Source organism: Entelurus aequoreus, linkage group LG10 (genome assembly GCF_033978785.1).
Source record: "Entelurus aequoreus isolate RoL-2023_Sb linkage group LG10, RoL_Eaeq_v1.1, whole genome shotgun sequence".
Taxonomy (NCBI): Eukaryota; Metazoa; Chordata; class Actinopteri; order Syngnathiformes; family Syngnathidae; genus Entelurus; species Entelurus aequoreus.
In genome coordinates, this window is record NC_084740.1 from 71,582,236 (window position 1) to 71,603,738 (window position 21,503).

A 21,503-nucleotide genomic window follows, 5' to 3' on the forward strand; every position below is an offset into this window, starting at 1 on the left:
TGAGTTATTTTTAGAACAGGCCAGCGGGGTACTCATCTGGTCCTTACGGGCTACCTGGTGCCCGCGGGCACCACGTTGGTGATCCCTGGGCTAGAGTATACAAATGAGTTTTAAGATGGGACTTAAATGCTTCTACTGAGGTAGCATCTCTAACTTTTACCGGGAGGGCATTCCATAGTACTGGAGCCCGAACAGAAAACGCTCTGTAGCCCGCAGACTTTTTTTATTGTTATGGTATTGCTGTGTACTGTTTTGTTGGATTGATTAATTAAAAAAATAAACAATTTAAAAATTAAAATCAAAATCAAAAAATAGATTTTTTTAAAATGACAATCGATTCTGAATCGCACAACGTGAGAATCGCGATTCGAATTCGAATCGATTTTTTCCCACACCCCTAATATATATATATATATATATATATATATATATATATATATATATATATATATATATATATATATATATATATATATATATATATATATATATATATAAGAAACACTTTAATTTCAGTGAATTCTAGCTATAAATATACTCCTCCCCCCTTAACCCCGCCCACAATCTGCCGAATTCGGAGGTCGCAAGGTTGGCAAGTATGTAGAGCAGGTCTTTGACTTTTTAAAGCTTTGAAAAAATACTTGGACAAAAACAAATGAGAGTGGTGATATTTGCCTTTTACTTATATTACTTTATGATAATCACCTGTAGTGTAAAGCTGGACACGTTGTGTTTATGTTTGACTGTTTGGGTAAATGACTAATGTTATGAGGACAAGACAACAAGAGAGCAAAGTAGTTAAGATAGCACTTACCTCTCAGACGTGATAGCCACTTGTCGCTTCCGCGTCGGACAAAAACGAACTCCCAACTCTCCCAATTACTCCCTTTTTTTTTTTTTTTTTACAGAAATGGCATTGTGCTCAAAAGTCACATTTGGAAGACTTGTGCAGCTAACGCTAGGTAGCAAGCTGCCGCTGAACGGAGGCAATGTGACTGACAGGCAAGGCAAAGAGAATTCCCAGAGGGCAGAAAAGTCGATCTTCAAATAGTTTGGTAGGTGAGCAATCAGGCACTCTGGCATCGAGTGGCTTAGTCTGTGGAGGACTTGCCAGCTGTTGTCATTTCGATGGAATCTTTTGATGGTTTACGGACATTTTTAAATTCTCACGGTAATAAAAATACAGCACAAAGTGCGCCTCTTGATGGCTCAAAAGGTTACAAGTATTGTTTCTAAATATGTGACTATTCCGTTTTCAAAGGACGGATGGCAACGATGGTCCCCGCTCAATCGCTCCATCAGTTTGGGGGTTAAAGACCCCCTGTTCTGGAACATTCTGCCAATTATTAAACGGGTAAGTTTTTAAGTTGTCCACACACTTATTGACTTCTTGAGCTTTTATTTTTCTTTAATTCAAGATTCATTTAGGATTTAACATTTAAAATATACACGAATTACCATGAATTGATTAAAGTGGACCCCGACTTAAACACGTTGAAAAACGTATTCGGGTGTTACCATTTGGTGGTCAATTGTACGGAATATGTACTGTACTGTGCAATCTACTAATAAAAGTCTCAATCTATCAAAAAAAAACAACATTGAAATGTTGGCAATGCAAATGCTTACAAAACACAACAAACAAAGGGGGGAAGGAGGTAAGACACATTTCAATAAGACTAAAAGTGGAGAAAAAAAAGTATATATATGCATACTAGTATATGCATATATTTTGGTACCGGTACCGGTACTAAAAACTTTTCGATACTTTTCTAAATAAAGGGCACCACAAAAAATTGCTTTATTTCAACAATTTTTTTTAGGGCACATTAAACATATGTTTCTTATTGCAAGTTTGTCCTTAAATAAAATAATGAACATACTAGACAACTTCCCTTTTAGTAGTAAGTAAAAAAACAAAGGCTCCTAATTTAGTCTGCTGACGTATGCAGTAAATATTGTGTAATTTTCCATTCTATTATTTTGTCAAAATTATTAAGGACAAGTGGTAGAAAATGAATTATTAATCTACTTGTTCATTTACTGTTAATACCTGCTTACTTTCTTTTTTAACATGTTCTATCTACACTTCTGTTAAAATGTAATAATCACTTATTCTTCTGCTGTTTGACTACTTTACATTAGTTTTGGATGATACCACAAATTTACGTATAAATCCATTACCAAGTTGTTACAGGATCATACATTGGTCATATTAAAAGTCCTTATGTGTCCAGGGACATATTTCCTGAGTTTATAGACATAACATTAAAAAAAAGAAGATGTTGTGATGCCAAAAAATTTCGACGTAATCATTGTAGTATCGCTCCTGTACTTGGTATCATTACAGTGGATGTCAGGTGTAGATCCACCAATGGCGTTTGTTTACATTTTGACGCCGGTGAGCTACGGTGTGTCGTGAAGCATGTTGAGATATTCCTCGTCCTGCAGGGATGATACTTGTAAGAAACTTACTTTATTTGTTGCCATGGAGGCAACAAATAAAGTTGCCTCTCCAAATAACTAGCCATGTCTTAAAACACCTCTTCCTGAGGGCGTTTCAGTGTTATAATTTCGCCTTTATCGCTAGTTTTTAAGCCAAAATGCGTCCTTTCTCCCTTTTCTGTCTACACACTGTGTCTGCTTGTAAGTACTCTGTGATTGTGCGCTGCCGAACATGATCCTATGCTCGTATACCAGCAATGACACAACGTGACGACGACGGGGGGCGCGGAGGGGTGGGGACCGGTACTTTTCAGAGGCGGTATAGTACCAAAAATGATTCATTAGTATCGCGGTTATTTACTAATGTTGGCCGTACAACCCTAATGCATACATACATACTGTACGCACACACACACACCCACATACACCAATACAGCAAAGTGTTATGAAAAAATAAAACCAAGGATATGCATATCTGTTTACAAACATACACACAGACATATACATGAGCCCCCCCCCTGGCAACCCCCCCAAAAAAAGAACCAAAAAACTATACCGTTATATACTATACCTTGGAACGTATAATGTTTTGGAAGTAAACTGAGAATTTTAAGTTGATCACCTAAACAATAGCAGCAGCATTCAGGCTCAGGGAATCAACATGTTCCTGAAATGACTGCCATATTTTGTTGAACTTTGCATCAGAGCCCCAAAGACAGTGCCTTATGTTTTCCAACCTCATGAAGGACAGAGCATCTCTTATCCACGTTGAGTGAGAGGGGGGGGGGGGGCTGGGATTCTTCCAACGCATTAGGACGGCCCTCCTTGCAAGTAAGCTAAGAAAACCCACAAGATCAGCAAAATGGATCGGCTGTGAGACGTTTGGAGGTACCAATCCGAATAACACAACTATGGGAGAGGGACTAATATGTACTGAAGTTACAGCTGAGAGTGAAAGACACACAGATTTCCAAAACTGGGACAGAGCAGGGCAGGTCCAAAACATATGGGTGAGATCGGCTACCCCTTGATGACACATATCGCAATATGGATCAAGTCCAGGGAAAACGCAAGCCAGTTTGGTTTCGGACCAGTGGACTCTGTGTACCACCTTACATTGTATGACACTGTGCCTTGCACAGATCGAGGAAGAGTGGAGTTGTTTCAAAACCTGGTCCCAGGTATCTTTCTCTATTTCTATGTTGAGTGCCGAAGACCATGTTGCACGCAAAACACCAGTCACCGTGAGGCATGAACTGATGTTTGTATAACAGTGACGTGCGGTGAGGTTCATGGCTGGTGAGGCACTGACTTCATCACAGTCAGATTTACAAACATATGAACCCTAAAGAGTATCTTATTCACCATTTGATTGGCAGCAGTTAGCGGGTCATGTTTAAAAGCTCATACCAGCATTCTTTACACATACAAACTGTAGCACACAAAAAAGCACATTTAATAAAAAAAACGTTACTATGGTCTTACCTTTACTTATAAATGAAGTCCATGCGCCGCTCCTTCTGAACAAAAGCATCGATAACTTGTTTGTATAAGTCTTCCTTATCTTTCTTCAGTTTTAAAAGTCTCTCTGTCTCGATGGAGATGACTGCCAGGGAAAAAAGTCGTCCTTGATCGGTCCTGTTCCGACGGTATGTTTTGATTCTTTTCAGTGCTAAGAATGACCGCTCCACCGATGCTGTAGTAGCTGGAACAGTGAGCACTAGCTGGAGTAACTTTGTCGCCTCAGGAACAGTTTGGATGAGGTCCTTCTGGGCCAAAAAGCTGAGAAGCTGTCCAGGAGATTTACATTCATCCCTCACCGTTTGTGAACTATACAGTCCAACAAGATCCGCCTTTAGTTGCACAAAGTCAAAGAATCTGGCATATTTTGACAGGCTCTGCAGTTTTGTGTCATCAAAATGTTTTGACATTTCACTGAATTTTGAACAATCAACCAAACCAAGGAAAGCCAGCTCACCAAAATTATCAAACCTAGCCTTCATGCGATAGCTTATGTCATCCAGAATGTTACAGAACACTCGTTTTTGTTCAAATCTAATTGACTGTCTGCCTCCACTCTCTGCCAGGCCAAGTGCGCTGCATTTCTTCTTAAATGAGTCGCAGAAACTTTTGAACTCCAGTCTCATGCGCTCGAGAGCTGCAATGGTGTCGCGGATGCGTGCAAGACCATATTCAATGTCCATCACTTTGTTTTGCAGCACTCTAAAAAGTGCATTAGTCTCATTGAAAATGTCCTCATATACCATAAGGAGAAAGCATGTAGATCAGGGGTCACCAACCTTTTTGAAACCAAGAGCTACTTCTTGGGTACTGATTAATGCGAAGGGCTACCAGTTTGATACACACTTAAAAAAATTGCCAGAAATAGCCAATTTGCTCAATTTACCTTTAACTCTATGTTATTATTAATAATTAATGATATTTACACTTAATTGAACGGTTTAAAAGAGGAGAAAACACGCAAAAAATGACAATTAAATTTTGAAACATAGTTTATCTTCAATTTCGACTCTTTAAAATTCAAAATTCAACCGAAAAAAGAAGAGAAAAACTAGCTAATTCGAATCTTTTTGAAAAAATTAAAAGAATTTATGGAACATCATTACTAATTTTTCCTGATTATGATTAATTTTAGAATTTTGATGACATGTTTTAAATAGGTTAAAATCCAATCTACACTTTGTTAGAATATATAACAAATTGGACCAAGCTATATTTCTAACAAAGACAAATCATTATTTCTTCTAGATTTTCCAGAACAAAAATTTTAAAAGAAATTCAAAAGACTTTGAAATAAGATTTAAATTTGATTCTACAGATTTTCTAGATTTGCCGGAATAATTTTTTTGAATTTTGATCATAATAAGTTTGAAGAAATATTTCACAAATATTCTTCGTCGAAAAAAACAGAAGCTAAAATGAAGAATTAAATTAAAATGTATTTATTATTCTTTACAATAAAAAAAATACATTTACTTGAACATTGATTTAAATTGTCAGGAAAGAAGAGGAAGGAATTTAAAAGGTAAAAAGGTATATGTGTTTAAAAATCCTAAAATCATTTTTAAGGTTGTATTTTTTTCTCTAAAATTGTCTTTCTGAAAGTTATAAGAAGCGAAGTAAAAAAATTAATGCATTTATTTAAACAAGTGAAGACCAAGTCTTTAACATATTTTCTTGGATTTTCAAATTTTATTTGAGTTTTGTCTTTCTTAGAATTAAAAATGTCGGGCAAAGCGAGACCAGCTTGCTAGTAAATAAATACAATTTAAAAAATAGAGGCAGCTCACTGGTATGTGCTGCTATTTGAGCTATTTTTAGAACAGGCCAGCGGGCTACTCATCTGGTCCTTACGGGCTACCTGGTGCCCGCGGGCACCGCGTTGGTGACCCCTGATGTAGATGCTTTTGACAGCCACTGATCGTATCCTGCTGCTATCATCAGTGTGTCATTATCCCAGCTGTCAGGATTTTCAATGATGATGTGAAATAACGCGCAGATCATCGTGATGCATGCTTATTGTCTGCAGCAGCCTAGAGTTAGAGCTCCATCTTGTGGGCGCTGCTCTGGGTAAACGGCGCTTGACAACATCATCCAGCAAGTGAGTGCGCTTTGTGGACTTGCTGAAAAATGAGGCTAGTCCCTCAGCTGTTTTAAAAAACGTGCGACACTCGGGCATGCACTTTGCTGAATGCAATAGCACTAAGTTCAGCTTGTGTGCGTAACAGTGGGTGAACATGGCTTCGGGCACTCTTTCTTTAATTTTAACTTGCACACCATTAAGCGTAAATAAAAAAATAAATAAAAAAACATTATTTGATTGTGTATGGTTATGCATGTTTACACGGCAAAAAAGACTCTTAATTAAAAGAGATGTCATATGGCCAGCTCAAAGTTGGAAGCAAACATGGCGCGAGTGTCTTTTGACCAATAATTTCTTAACTATAGGGTTAGGCAAAAAAAATATGTTTTCACAGCTGTGGTTGAGTCGCCAGAAGAAAGCCATTTCTGCGCAAATGTCACAAAGTATCCCGCTTACATTACGCCAAACAGCACAGAGACAAGCCTCAAAACTTCTGGAACAAAGTAATTTGGAGTGATGGCTTTCTTCTGGCCACTCGACCATGCAGCCCATTTTTCTTCAAGTGCCTCCTTATTGTGCATCTTGAAACAGCCACACCACAATTTTCAGATACTGTAGTCCTGTATTTCAGCTGAAGTTATTTGTGGATTTTTCTTTGCATCTCGAACAATTTTCCTGGCAGTTGTGGCTGAAATCTTTGCTGGTCTACCTGAATCCCTCATTTTCCACTTCTTAATCAGCGTTTGAACACTGCTGATTGGCATTCCCAATTCCTTGGATATCTTTTTATACCCCTTTCCTGTTTTATGCAGTTCAATTATCTTTTCTCGTAGATCCTTTGACAATTATTTTGCCTTCCCCATGACTCAGAATCCAGAAACATGTGTGCAGCACTGGATAAAAGATGCAATGGTCTGTCAGAAGCCCAGAAACTCACTGACCTTTTATACACACACATTAATTACAAACAAACATGTCACAGGTGAGGATTTGAATCTTGATTAGCCATTCAAACCTGTTTGTGTCAACTTTTGTGCATGTTATCAGATCAAAGTCACTGGGGTATGTAAACTTTTGATCAGGGTCATTTTGGTACTTTATTTTGTCATTTTGATTTAAAAAGAGTAAACACAGTTGTTTGCCAATAAATAGCTTCACACAACCATTAAGCATGAGTGGAAGAAAGGTTTTTGTATTATCATTCATATTCTCTGAAGAATGGCCAATAAATCATAATTTCTCCCAGGGTATGTAAACTTATGAGCACAACTGTGTATGTATATATATATATATATATATATATATATATATATATATATATATATATATATATATATATATATATATATATATATATACACTACCGTTCAAAAGTTTGGGGTCACATTGAAATGTCCTTATATATTATGAAGGAAAAGCACTGTACTTTTCAATGAAGATAACTTTAAACTAGTCTTAACTTTAAAGAAATACACTCTATACATTGCTAATGTGGTAAATGACTATTCTAGCTGCAAATGTCTGGTTTTTGGTGCAATATCTACATAGGTGTATAGAGGCCCATTTCCAGCAACTATCACTCCAATGTTCTAATGGTACAATCTGTTTGCTCATTGGCTCAGAAGGCTAATTGATGATTAGAAAACCCTTGTGCAACCATGTTCACACATCTGAAAACAGTTTAGCTCGTTACAGAAGCTACAAAACTGACCTTCCTTTGAGCAGATTGAGTTTCTGGAGCATCACATTTGTGGAGTCAATTAAACGCTCAAAATGGCCAGAAAAAGAGAACTTTCATCTGAACCTCGACAGTCTATTCTTGTTCTTAGAAATGAAGGCTATTCCACAAAATTGTTTGGGTGACCCTAAACTTTTGAACGGTAGTGTGTGTGTGTATATATATATATATATATATATATATATATATATATATATATATATATATATATATATATATATATAGTACATATATATATATATATATAGTACATATATATATATATAGTACATATATATCCTTTTAAGTACATTTTCATTTATTTCAGTACAATATTTATGCAACTTATGTGCAGTTAATTTTATTTTTAAATTGTTAATTAATTACAGTGTTTTATTTTCCTATATTTAAACACAGTGTTACAGTTCAAACTGTTTGTAATGTTACAGTGGCCCACAATATTGAATATACGTGTTGAAAAAAAAAACTCTGCCTTGATTTGAATGAATACTTAGGTGTAATATGCTACTGTATTTGAGCCCGACAGCCATGTTCATTTCCGTAAACACTGCATCACGTGTGACATATGATGAGTCAAGACAGGCTAATGTTTCGCTCTAACCTTAGGCAATCGTGACCCATCATGCATAAACAAACAAATCGTCAGGGATTTTCCCAGTATATATGGACATTCTCATTCACCCATTCATATTTTCTCTGTATTTTCTTGTTTATCCACTTGGATTTGCAGTCCATTTGCTCTCTATGTAGCGTGCAGCGTTTGAAGGACGCTACCTTGTTACATAGGTCTAAAAATAGCTAAGCTACAGGAATCGCTACTGGCTCAAAAAGGAGCGATGCTAGTCCCACGCTACTCAGAAATGTAGTTAGGCTCCGTAACGTCGCTACTTGTAGCGCGCTATTGCCCAACTCTGCACATTTAGTGAAAGGTTTTACGCTACAATGCAGCCAAATGGTGTCACACACACACATTAAACACACACAGATAACGTGTAATGATAGAAATAAGATCTCACTGCAATATGAATATCTTAAGATAAGACGCCACTTCCCTTGCCCAACAAACACACACTCAAACACAATGTAGTGGGCCGTACTTTATTTGAAATTATGTTGTAATTGATTGTGTTTCCTGGATTTTTCCAACAAAAAACAATTAGTGTTCTTTATTTTTTTAAGCTGCTGTGCTACTTCTGCCCATGATGTCATCAGAGGGTCACGTGGCCACGTCAGGACGCACGCTCACGTTTCAGCATGCAAACAAGAGCGACCGCTGACCCCTCTCACCTCACCATGTCGCCCCTGTTCACTCCAGTAGAACCCAGTACAGCACAGTCCGGTCTGTACAGTACAGTAGTATGTCGTACAAGACTACAGTAGTACATCAAGACTACAGTGGTATGTCGTAGAAAAGTACAATAGTATGTCATAGAATACTACAGGAGTATGTCATACAAGAGTACAGTAGTGTGGCGGAGAAGAGTAGTGTGACATACAAGAGTACAATAGTATGTCGTACAAGAGTACAGTAGAATATCGTATAGTTGTACAAAACTGCAGTAGTATGTTGTAGAGGAGTACAGTAGTATTTCGTAGAAGAGTACATTAGTATGTCGTACAAAAGTAAAGTACTGTCGTACAAGAGTACAGTAGTATGTCGTACAAAAGTACTGTAGGATGTCGAAGAGTACAGTAGTATGTCGTACAAGACTACAGTAGGATGTAGTACAAGAATACAGGATGATGTTGTACAAGAGTACAGTAGGATTTCGTACAAGAGTATCAATCAATCAATCAATGTTTATTTATATAGCCCTAAGTAAGATGTTATAGAAGAGTGTGTGTGTGCAGAAAACATCGCACAGGGCGATGTGATGCGTCTAGTGCAGTAGCCTTGGAGTAGTAGTACCTGTAGTTAGTGCATGCTGCATGCCGCTTTTGCTTGCTATGCTGCATGCTGCTTCTGCCTGATACTCATTGCTTTCAGCTAGTGCCGCCGGCTAGCCCTCTGTCTCAGAGGGCGAAAAGAGGAGCCGAGTGCATAAGCCTCCTCAGCCGGTACATAGCCTCTCCATTGTCAAGACTCGTACATGCCTCCTCGTGGCCACACACGGTAACTGGAACCTCGCGGTTCCAGGCTAAGTTGTACGGGATCTCGGAGCAGCAGGGGGCCCCAGAGACGGGGCATGCAGGCCCACCGGTGTGTGGACATGCCCTGGTGCCCAGTCAACCCCTGTCCCAGCTATGGGTAAATAACCCCAGCTATGGGCGAATAGTGAAAACCGCCTCAACGGTGGACCAGGCGGAAGATGGCGGCAGCGGAATGCACCACAACGGCTGGGAAGGCGGATGAAGGCTGCAGCAAAGACGGGTCCCCAGTCGTCTTGGTTTCCATGCCACTGGACCCTGGCCCGCTCAATGCCAAGGACTGTGTGGTGGCTGACCGTGCACCAGTCTCCCCACATTAAAAGATTCCACGCACAGGCGTCCTCCATATAGGGAATCCACCCTAACATCCCTTGGAGGACAGTCATACTCGTTTCGAGTGACCGCCGACGACGACGACGACGATAGAAGAGTACAGTGGGATGTTGTACAAGGTACAATAATATGTCGTACAAGAGAACAGTAGGATGTAGTACAAGATTACAGTTGTACAACAAGACTACAGGAGTATGTCGTACGGGAGTACAGTCATATGTTGTAGAAGAGTACAGTATGATGATATAGAAGAGTACAGTAGGATGTCATACTAGAGTACAGTAGTATGTCATACAAGAGTACAGTAGGATGGTATAGAAAAATACAGTATAATATCGTACAAGAGTACAGTAGTATGTCGTACAAGACTACAGTAGTATGTCGTACAAGAGTACAGTAGTATGTTGTACAAGAGTACAGTAGTATGTCGTACAAGAGTACAGAATGATGTAGTACAAGAGTACAAAAGATGTCGTACAAGAGTACAGTAGGATGTCGTACAAGAGTACAGTAGGATGTCGTAAAAGAGTACAGTAGTATGTTATACAAGATTACAGTAGTGTGTTGTACAAGAGTACAGTAGTATGTCGTACAATACTACAGTAGTATGTTATAGACGAGTACAATAGGATGTCGTACAAGAGTACAAAAGGATGTCGTAGAAGAGTACAGTAGTATGTTATACAAGAGTACAGTAGTATGTTGTACAAGAGTACAGCGGGATGTTGTACAAGAGTACAGCGGTATGTTGTACAAGAGTACAGAAGTATGTTGTACAAGAGTACAGCGGGATGTTGTACAAGAATACAGAAGTATGTTGTACAAGAGTACAGCGGGATGTTGTACAAGAGTACAGTAATATGGTGTACAAGAGTACAGTCGTATGGTGTACAAAAGTACAGTCGTATGTTGTACAAGAGTACAGTAGGATGTTGTACAAGAGTCCAGCAAGGTGTTACAGAATCAAAAGGTTCCCCCCCTCCCCTCAGGGTATTGCAATTTGATGGGGGGGTGCTTTATGGATCGAAACAGCTGTCAGTCGGGCCAACTTGTATAAAAGTGCCCCCCCCCCCAATCCCCCCCGGCGTGAGGCCTTGCTGTCCAACCAATGGCGTGCTCCGGCTGCGTGACATCACAGCCGTATAAAGCCCCCTTCAGGAGCACCCGACCCCTCTGAGCAGGCTCAGCGTTCCCGGCAGGAGGGAGCGCTGTGAGGATAAAAAACAAAACTACACGGCCGAGAGAGCCTGTAGTTTTGTTTTTTTTGTGAGTGGTTTTTTCGCCTTCCATCGAGGTCCGCTTGTTCTCGCGTTGGATTGTCCATCTAAACCCGGATTTAGGACTTCTTGGACACCTACTGCCCCCGTACCCCCCTCCCCCCAAATCGGCATCCCCGCCTGACAGGTGAGTGTGCGTGGTGTTTTTGACTTTTGATTTTGTGGACCTTTGTGACCACCAAGCAGGACCGCGTGAAGGCCGTGATGCGTCGTCCCAGAATAGCGGCGATGCTCTGATGACTTTTTAAGGGAATCAGCGGCTCGCTATCACTTACTGCACATGCCGCTTGTCAATCAAGCTGAGGTGTGGCGGGGGGGTTTGGGGGGCTATTTTTAGCTCCTGGTGTCACCCAGACGGGCTTTTATTTTGGACAAGCTACAACAGCTGCAACTTTTTATAACTTTATAACTTTGCTGAATAAATTAACCACATTTATTGACATGGATAATTCTCCTTCTGTCATACTTTGGATTGCTTTTCTTTTTCCTCCCAGTCATAACAAAGGCTTTTCATTCGGTTCTTTAAAACCAAGTTTGTGTTTTTTCTTCTTGTCACTTCTGGTTCCTGCTCAGCGCACAATAATAATGCTCATTTTCCAAAGAAAAGCATGGAAAGATGAAATAAGTTTCTAAAATAACTGCATGTTGTCCCGCCAACGCAAATCAACTGACCAATCAGACGAGCTCACACAATATTCCTTTAAAAAATCTAATTTCTCTGAGGATCATTCAGAATCCCCCTCACCACATGACCCCGCTCCCAAAATAAACCCTTAGGCTGCCAGGCCTGCTGGTCGTCACGGAGATAAGACGGGACCATGACTATGCAGGTTACCGCGTTACCGACGACCTCCTGACCTTCCGTTTCTCTTCTCTTGCAGGGAGCCGAGCAACATGTCGACACAGGCGCCGACTTTCACGCAGCCGCTGCAGAGCGTCGTGGCACTAGAGGGTAGTGCCGCCACGTTCGAGGCGCAAGTTAGCGGTAAGTTGAAGTGGTTGGGGGGGGGTGTTGGCTCATCCTCAAGACTGACACCATTTTGTTTGTGCTCATCATGCTAATGTGCTAAAGCTATCAGAAATGGACTTCCTATGTCCACGACATGGAACATTTGCTTAGAGCTAAGCCCAGCTTTGTTGTTTATTAAACTGCAATTAGGTTACCACTGATTATAATGAATAGTAGGAGTGTCCTGATACTTATATTGGAGCCTCGAGTTTTGGCCGATCCCGATATTAACCCGATATGACATCAGCAGGAACCTAACATACTTTAAGTTTGTAATGTGGAATGTTAGAAAACATTTTTATCAAAGGAAGTTGGTCAAACAAGTATGAAAAACAGAAACATATTTATTAGGGCTGTGAATCTTTGGGCACCACACGATTCAATTTGATTCTTGGTGGTGACAGTTCAATTCAGAATCGATTCTCAATTTAAAAAAGATTCTCGAAAATGTAAAAAAAAAAATATACTTTTTTTTTTTTTTTTATTAATTAGGAATTGTTTCAAATAAGAGTCATGTTTCATTCGAAAATTATGCTGTCTTGAAGTGAAGTGGGTTGGTAATAGTTTTTTTGGCGACATCTAGTGGCCACAATAATTCATTAAATCATGATAATTTTGTTACTGGATACTTTTTGACTCGCTTCTTCCTTGGATACTTTGCATACTTGCTTTTGTACATGACTTGTCTAAAATAGAATAAAAGACCAAATTTGTGTGCTTAGTGGAAGACATTTAGATGTTTACTTGCTCTATAACTTTGCACAAGTAAACACGCTGCGGGACTGCTTGTATCGGAGAGTTTGGATGCAAGCCGATAAACGGTAATCCGATACTTGTTTTTTGCTGATGTTGGAGTAATAATAATATTGAATTGGAACACCCGTAATAGGTCGCACCAAAGGGGTCATATTATGGTATTTTTTCTACATTTAAAACACTTCATTGTGGTCTACATAACATGCAATGCTGGTTCTTTGGTCAAGATGTTGCATAAATGATGTTTTGCAGACCATTTTCAAGCCACTTTCTGAGCGTCTCGTCTTATTGCTTATTTAATATTTCCACTTTGACAGCGTCTTCTCCCTGCTTCTCTTTGTTGTAGTTTTTAGCGTTTCCATGGCGAGTCTACTCTCAAAGTTCGAACTATACACAACTTTGTATCAGAAATGGCAGAAGCGGTGGATGCATGTGCATGTATGAGCCTGTCGGCCCCACAGCAAGAGAATAGCCAAAAATAAAGAACCTGATTACGACGTCGGATTACAATGGCGGACTTGCACCAAGTACTATAGGTAAATTTATACCACATATGGATAATCCGGTGACGTCATCAGTGCGAAAAATGCGGCTTGTTTTGTGGATGTAGGAAGGAAGGCAAGATTATTTTATAAGTATCTCCGCTATGCCTCCAGGGTTTGATTATACATTTTTGAGACTTATGCACATCCCAAATACACAACAGCAGGTAACAAAAGCAGTGTTTCCCACACATTCATTTATTTGTGGCGGCCCGCCACGAAAGAATTACGTCCGCCACAAATTAAATTTAAAAACATTTTTTTTTATTTTTTTTTGTCCTGTCCAGCTTCTCAGGCAAATCATATAGTTGATGTAGATGCCCATATAGGCTGTTCAGATTTACTTTACAAGAGAGAAGTGTAGGATTCTTCTCTTGTTGCCTTATTTGTATTTGACCACTACTGTTTTCTGTTTATTTGTTACTGACTGTGGCAGGACACCTCTGCCTCTGTTTCACTTTATGTTGCTGGTAAATAATATGGTTGTAGTAGTAGGCTAAAGTTAAATTATTTAGTATGCACTAATTAAAGGGGCAGAGCTTTAAGAGACATTTTAGCTTTTATATTTTATAAGATATATTTTTTGTAAGAACCACAATTAATAAATATATTTCAGTGAATAACTTATTGTTCAAATCTGTATATAAATATGTACATAAAGTGTTGTAATTATATTGTAAAATGGATGGATGGATGGACTTTTAAAACAAAACTGTTATTATTAATTAGTAAGTATACATTTTTTGAGCCTTTTTAGAGAAAATCATATCATTGTAGTAAATTATGCAAATTACTCGATGATGTCATGGTGACCACGCCCGTAGCCACGCCCGTAGCCACGCCCCCACCGCCACAGGTATCTTGGCAGTTTATGGGAAACACTGAATACGTAAGAAATTTTGGTTTTGCATACAGGGCCCTTTTAATGCATGAACTAACTTCTGATCAGCTATTGAGCTAATAGCTAACTAGCTGACTATCAACCATTTTGGGGCTTAAAGGAGCAGCTAAAAACAATTACAGCGGTGGTTCCCAATATTTGTTTTCCACGACCCCATTTGGAACATTAGAATGGCTGTGGCCCCCTCACCCTCCAAAATAAACTAAATATATACATATATAAATATATATCAGTGGTGGCGGTGGTGGTGTGGTTATGGGCGTGGTCACCATGACGTCATCGAGTAATTTGCATAATTTGCTATGATGATATGATTGTCTTTTTGAAGGCTCAAAATAATTATACATACATCTAAAACAAATCTGTTATTAATTAGTCTTAACATTTTTTGGGGGTTGTTTTGCCATATTTTCAATTGTTGCTGCTTTTTGTACAATGTCATTTGTTGAGATTTTTTTCAAGTGTTTAGAGACTTTTAATTACTTAAAAAAAAAAATAAAAACAACTAGCAACAAATCTAGCATCTTTCTTCTGGTCTTATTATAGACCTGTTTAGAGACAGCTATTGCAACAACACATCATCAGCAGCAGGCCCTACCCTAACCAATCTGGTGCCCTAGGCAAAATTTTAGGTGGCGCCCCCCCACATCGGCAGTGAAGTGTATATACTCACAAGAAACCGAATAGCTTTGTCTTTGACCTTTTTTTTTACTTAAAGAAAGCAAATTAACAATCAGAATAGTTAACAAGATAAACAAAAATATGGATAAATAAATGAATACAAAAAATAAAAAATGAATATATGAAATACAATATTTTTTACATACATAAACACAAAATAAAACGTGTCAACAAGTTGCATAAAATAAATTAAAAATACAATATAAATAAGGCACTGCACAAAACAAGATATCAAACCAGTATGACTTTAACAACTATATTACAAAAAAAGGGGATCCTACAGAGTTCTCTATTTGTGCTTTTTAATATTGCATGAACTAGAATGACTTACAAATTACTGTACACCAGGGAGTACTGTAATTACCTAACGTTACATTATTATTTTCCATAACAATTTAGCCCCCTCCACAATATTAACCCGACGTTAAAACAGAACTAGCTATTTATTGATTAGCAATTGCCGAATCATGTAACATTAGCTTAATGCTAAAAAGCCAGGTTACTAACACATTCTGTAACAGACAAATAATTTCATGTAGGCTAACGTTACCTACCTGCTACCTCTGTCTTTTTCTCGTTTCTCCTCTTCTTTTCTCTTTTTTCTTCCCTGGGCACCTGACAGTTTTGGCCGTTTTGACATCTTGTGTTGATTTTTTTATGTGGTGACGTCCAAAAAGAGTCATGATACGGGAAGGGAGGGGGCGCACCGTGCCGGGGGAGGGGCATCGTAATGTTGTAACAAATAATATTTTTATTAAATAGGCTTTACTTTGCATTTTAATTAACATGTGATTATTTTATGTATTTAGAAATAATAGTACCAACTTTTTTTTTTTTTTTTTTTTTTTCCTCCCCCCCCCCCCCCCCCCCCCTCTGATGGACGGCGCCCTTAGCATTTGCCTATACGGCCTATGCCACGGGCCGGCCCTGATCCGCAGGGTAAAACTAACCTGTCTCATGACGGTCTAAACCCAGCTCACGTTCCCTATTATCTGCAGCGAGCATGACGTAACTCTTGCTTGGCGCTGTTGCTCCAGTTGGACTTTCTCTCCTTAAAAGCTGCACATTTTGTAGATGGCTGTCCACGGGTATACCTGGTTACGTCCACATCGCAGACATGCTTGTGGTAATGTTTAATATTCGTATGGTTTGGATTTAATGTCAGTTTTTCCCATGTTTGCAAACACACCGTCCGTGCTTGTAAGGTGATTGGCGGAGAATGAGGAAGTGTTGTTGTGTGTTCGGCGGGGAAGCCTGGACTCACGGAGACTAAAGTGTGTACTGGGCAGGTAAAACCTGTTGGAATTGTATCATTTTTTATCTTAAGATTGGTGGTAAAAGTAAAAAACAGGGTCGGACTTTGTGTCATTTCGTCTGGGGTCTTTAATATATTATGACTTTAATTTGTTTTCAAGTAAAAAAAACAAATTGTATTTTCAAGGTGTGGCGCTAATAAACCCTGTCTATACTGTGTGTATGTATGTATGTATGTATGTATATATATATATATATATATATATATATATATATATATATATATATATATATATATATATATATATATATATATATATATATATATATATATATATATATATATATATATATATATACCTGTATGTATATATATATATATATATATATATATATTATATATATATATATATATATATATATATATATATATATATATATACCTGTATGTATATATATATATACCTGTATGTATGTATGTATATATATATATATACCTGTATGTATGTATGTATGTATGTATATATATATATATACCTGTATGTATGTATGTATGTATGTATGTATGTATATATATATATATATATATATATATATATATACATACATACATACATACATACATACATACAGGTATATATATATATATACATACATACATACATACATACAGGTATATATATATATATACATACATACATACATACAGGTATATATATATATACATACAGGTATATATATATATATATATATATATATATATATATATATATATATATATATATATATATGTGTATATATATATATATATATATATACACATATATATATATATATATATATATATACATACACGCACTCGCAATACTGTGTGACAATAATCTGACAACATGGTTTGCAGACAAATATGTGTACTTTCAGATTAAAAACAGAAATAGAATTATGCATCAAGGTTAAAATTAAAAGACTTAGTGGTCATAAACGTTTTTGAGTTTTGTGTTATTGTTATAAGAATTCAGCTTTTTGTATTTATACCTATTTTTAAAAATTTTGCTGATTATTTTATTTTATTGTATTTTTACAATGTGGTGTGAGGCCCAAAAAAAATGCTGTAGGACCAAATGCCCCCTGCGCCACACTTTGGCTATCACTGCTTTTACAGAGCTTCTTCCTCAGGGTTGAGCGTGTGACTTGCTTTAACTATAAGCAATCACCTTACTTAGCTTGTTAGCTTCCAATCGCGAGTGAACAATTATAATTCAAGAGAGCAGTAGAGTTGTTGTGTGTACAGGAGGAGGAGACGACACAGACAGGAGGGATGTCGTTTAAGCTTTATTTATATATATATATATATATATATTTATATATATATAACAAATAATTATATCAATAAACTAGAGAATGGAGTGTGACTAAATCCAAGAGTGTATCGTGTGCGACTATGTGTGGATATTACCTGAAGAGTGTTACCCGGAAGTGTTGAGCGAGGTGCGGTAGTCCAAGACAAGCTCGGAGATCCGTGAGACAGACGTGAGGTAGAACGGAGGAGAGAGGCGTCAAAGGTCCAGGCGGGAGGTCGAGATCCAAGAAGCAGCCAGGGAAGCAGAGCGAACGTGGGAAGACGAGACACAGCTCGTAACGCAGGAACGAAGGCAGGCTGCAGGGATGACTACAGGGAGGACACGAGACAATTCAACAAGACGGGGAAGAAACACAGAGAGAATGCATAGAGTTTGGTTAGTGGGCTTACTGTACGGGAACAGATTACTACGTTCTGGCCCGGGATAGCAGGTTGTGCAGGCTTATGAAGGCAGGTCCTCTGATCAGTAACAGGTGCGCTGATTGTTGGCGATTGATTGGACTGAAGCGCCCGGCGCGCTCCCGGAGTTGCGCTCCCGGAGTTGCGCTCCCGGAGTTGCGCTCCCGGAGTTGCGCTCCCGGAGGTGCGCTCCCGGAGGTGCGCTCCCGGAGGTGCGCTCCCGGAGGTGCGCTCCCGGAGGTGCGCTCCCGCAGGTGCGCTCAGCGCAGCGCACACATGAATGCGCACTGAGGTGCGCTCGGGCCGTGACAAGAGTTAATGTAAAGCAAATTAATCACTGTGTTACAAATGTCAGCCTTAATCCGCATCCTTGTCAGATGGAGGATTTTTGTGGGTTTTTTTTTTAACGTTTTGCTTGCAGTCCTCTCCCAATTTTTTTATTTTTTTTATTTATTTATCTGGATTTTTTTTCATTGTTGATCCCCTAAACCAGTGGTACCCAACCACGGGCCGCGGCCCGGTACCGGTCCGTGGATCGATTGGTACCGGGCCTTTTTTTTTTTTTTTTTAATTTATTAAATCAACATAAAAAACACAAGATACACTTACAATTAGTGCACCAACCCAAAAAACCTCCCTCCCCCATTTACACTAATTCACACAAAAGGGTTGTTTCTTTCTGTTATTAATATTTCTGGTTCCTACATTACATATCAATATAGATACAGATACAGTCTGCAGGGATACAGTCCGTAAGCACGCATGATTGTATTTTTTATGATAAAAAAATACCCCCCCCCCCCCCCCCCCCCTGCATTGTGTGAAGCAAATCCCAGCTAAACACATCTGATTGACTCTGCTAAGCTAGTCGACAGCTACACTAACTATGGTGCCTTCACTTGACACAACAACGTGAGTGATCGAAATGGGTTATCTAACACGCGGCTGGTTTTCCGTCTGCCCTTCAGGTTCTCCAGTTCCAGAGGTGAGCTGGTTCCGTGATGGCCAGGTTCTTTCCGCTGCCGCTTTTCCCGGCGTTCAGATCTCGTTCAGCGATGGCCGCGCTGTTCTAAAGATCCCCGCCGTGACCGCCGCACACAGCGGAAGATTTTCTGTCAGAGCAACCAATGGAGCTGGACAAGCCACCAGCACCGCCGAACTGCTTGTAACAGGTAGACCTCAGGCAGACTTAATCTCTTTGGCCCAGGGCATAAACCCTCTATGCAGCTGTCTAGTTCACAACAACCGGTCACTTCAGTAGGTGATTGTCGCCATTGTCGTTGTCTTCTGCAGGTGTTTGCTTGTTGTGCTTTGATGAACTGAATTGCCTCATGTAAACAATTATACTTTGTCTCTGTGGCCGCATAGCCCATAGAGATAATCGCAAATTTATCAACACTTCAAACGGCGTCATCGTGACGGACGTATTTCTAAAACGACCGTAGTACTTAAGTTTATATTGTCGCTGAACCATTTCCCTAAAGATGTAGTGTCTAAAAACATTAGTTTTGTCTTAGTTTTTGCTAATTTTTTGCGGGTTTTGAATTGGCTTCACTGCGGAAGGAGAAAACAGACGCTTTTCTTTACCCCTTGGATCTATCAACTTTTTCTACCTCTTCATATTAGCTTTGGACATTATCTGAAATATAAACACATGACTATTGAACATAATGGATTGAACTGAACTGTAGTAAATTTTGTTATTTAAAATTAATACAAATATTTACATAATTTGTAAAATATTAATAGTACATTATTTCTTAATATCTAATTACAAACATACTTGAACTGCATTTTTCTTGACTGTGTCTTTTATGCACTCACTCAAGCTCCCATCAAATCAAATCAAATCAACTTTATTTATAAAGCACATTTAAAATTTACCACAGGGATAGCCAAAGAAGTGCTGTACAATGGGCAGGTTAAAAGATAATACGAGAACCGAGCAAACATAACACAAACAGAACACGATAAAAAATAAATAAATAAAACATAAAAACAGGTTCACAGCATAGCCAAAACCTGTCCTGGTCGCCAAGAATAATACAAAAAAACATGGTTTATCGCTTTTAATTTGTTGCAGGTGAATTAATTATTAATCATACATTTATTATGTTCATAGCTAGAGCATAAAAAACTGTTTAAGAATTTCTAAATACAGGTTTTAACAATAAAAAGGCCCTCTAGACACAAAAAAACTCCCACACTTCAGGTCAATTGTCGTAATTGTGCCGTAATTCTTAGCCAAAATAGATGGCTGCAAAATAAACAGTTAACAAATGATTTTTTTTTAAATGCAAAATTACTATGTTTTAGGAACTCCCGTTAATGTTCCACCACTCCTGTCTTCGACTGCTCTTCCATACTTTCTTCGGAGCAGACGTCGAACCAAATCCCCCACAAGCTGCGAGAGCCAAAATTCTTGCCCCCTTCCTTCTTAATCTTCTACGCCGAAAAGTTTCGTTCAGAAAATGTTGACTTTGATTGCACACAATCCTTGAAATTGCCACAAATACGCCAAGACAGAGACCTACTAGAATTAAAGCCATGTTTTCTTCCATAAACACTGCAACACGTGTGACATCATGACGTCATGTCTGCATGCGGTTCAGTTTGTGTTCATATTACACAGAGGTGGGTAGAGTAGCCAGAAATTGTACTCAAGTAAGCGTACTGTTACTTTAGAGATTTATTACTCAAGTAAAAGTAAGGAGTAGACACCCAAATATTTACTTGAGTAAAAGTAAAAAGTATGTTGTGAAAAAACTACTCAAGTACTGAGTAACTGATGAGTAAGATACACACACATATCATATATATATATATATATATATATATATATATATATATATATATATATATATATATATATATATATATATATATATATATATATATATATATATATATATATATATATATATATACAGTATATAATTTATATTTATTTATTTTGCCGTTTTTGTTTACATGTTAAAGGTGTTTTAATGAATATACAAGCAATTTTAACATATAGATTTCTTTCTTTCATAAAGACAAGAATATAAGTTTGTGTA

At 38.3% G+C, this 21,503-nt stretch overlaps 2 protein-coding genes across 2 annotated transcripts in view; one reads left to right on the forward strand and one right to left on the reverse strand.

The window, feature by feature from the left end:
• LOC133659003 (alpha-tectorin-like) overlaps window positions 1–1,113 on the reverse strand; it is a 60,170-nt gene extending 59,057 nt beyond the window's left edge. Inside the window, exon 1 of the mRNA XM_062061594.1 lies at window positions 815–1,113. The gene's annotated coding sequence lies outside the window, so the exon portion shown is untranslated. The remainder of the gene's footprint in view (window positions 1–814) is intronic.
• Window positions 1,114–1,135: 22 nt separating this feature from the next.
• ttn.2 (titin, tandem duplicate 2) overlaps window positions 1,136–21,503 on the forward strand; it is a 216,303-nt gene continuing 195,935 nt past the window's right edge. The window contains 4 exon segments of the mRNA XM_062061968.1: window positions 1,136–1,171; window positions 1,262–1,354; window positions 12,427–12,530; window positions 19,416–19,619. Of these exon segments, the coding sequence (XP_061917952.1) occupies window positions 12,440–12,530; window positions 19,416–19,619 (295 nt within the window). The 5' untranslated portion in view covers window positions 1,136–1,171; window positions 1,262–1,354; window positions 12,427–12,439.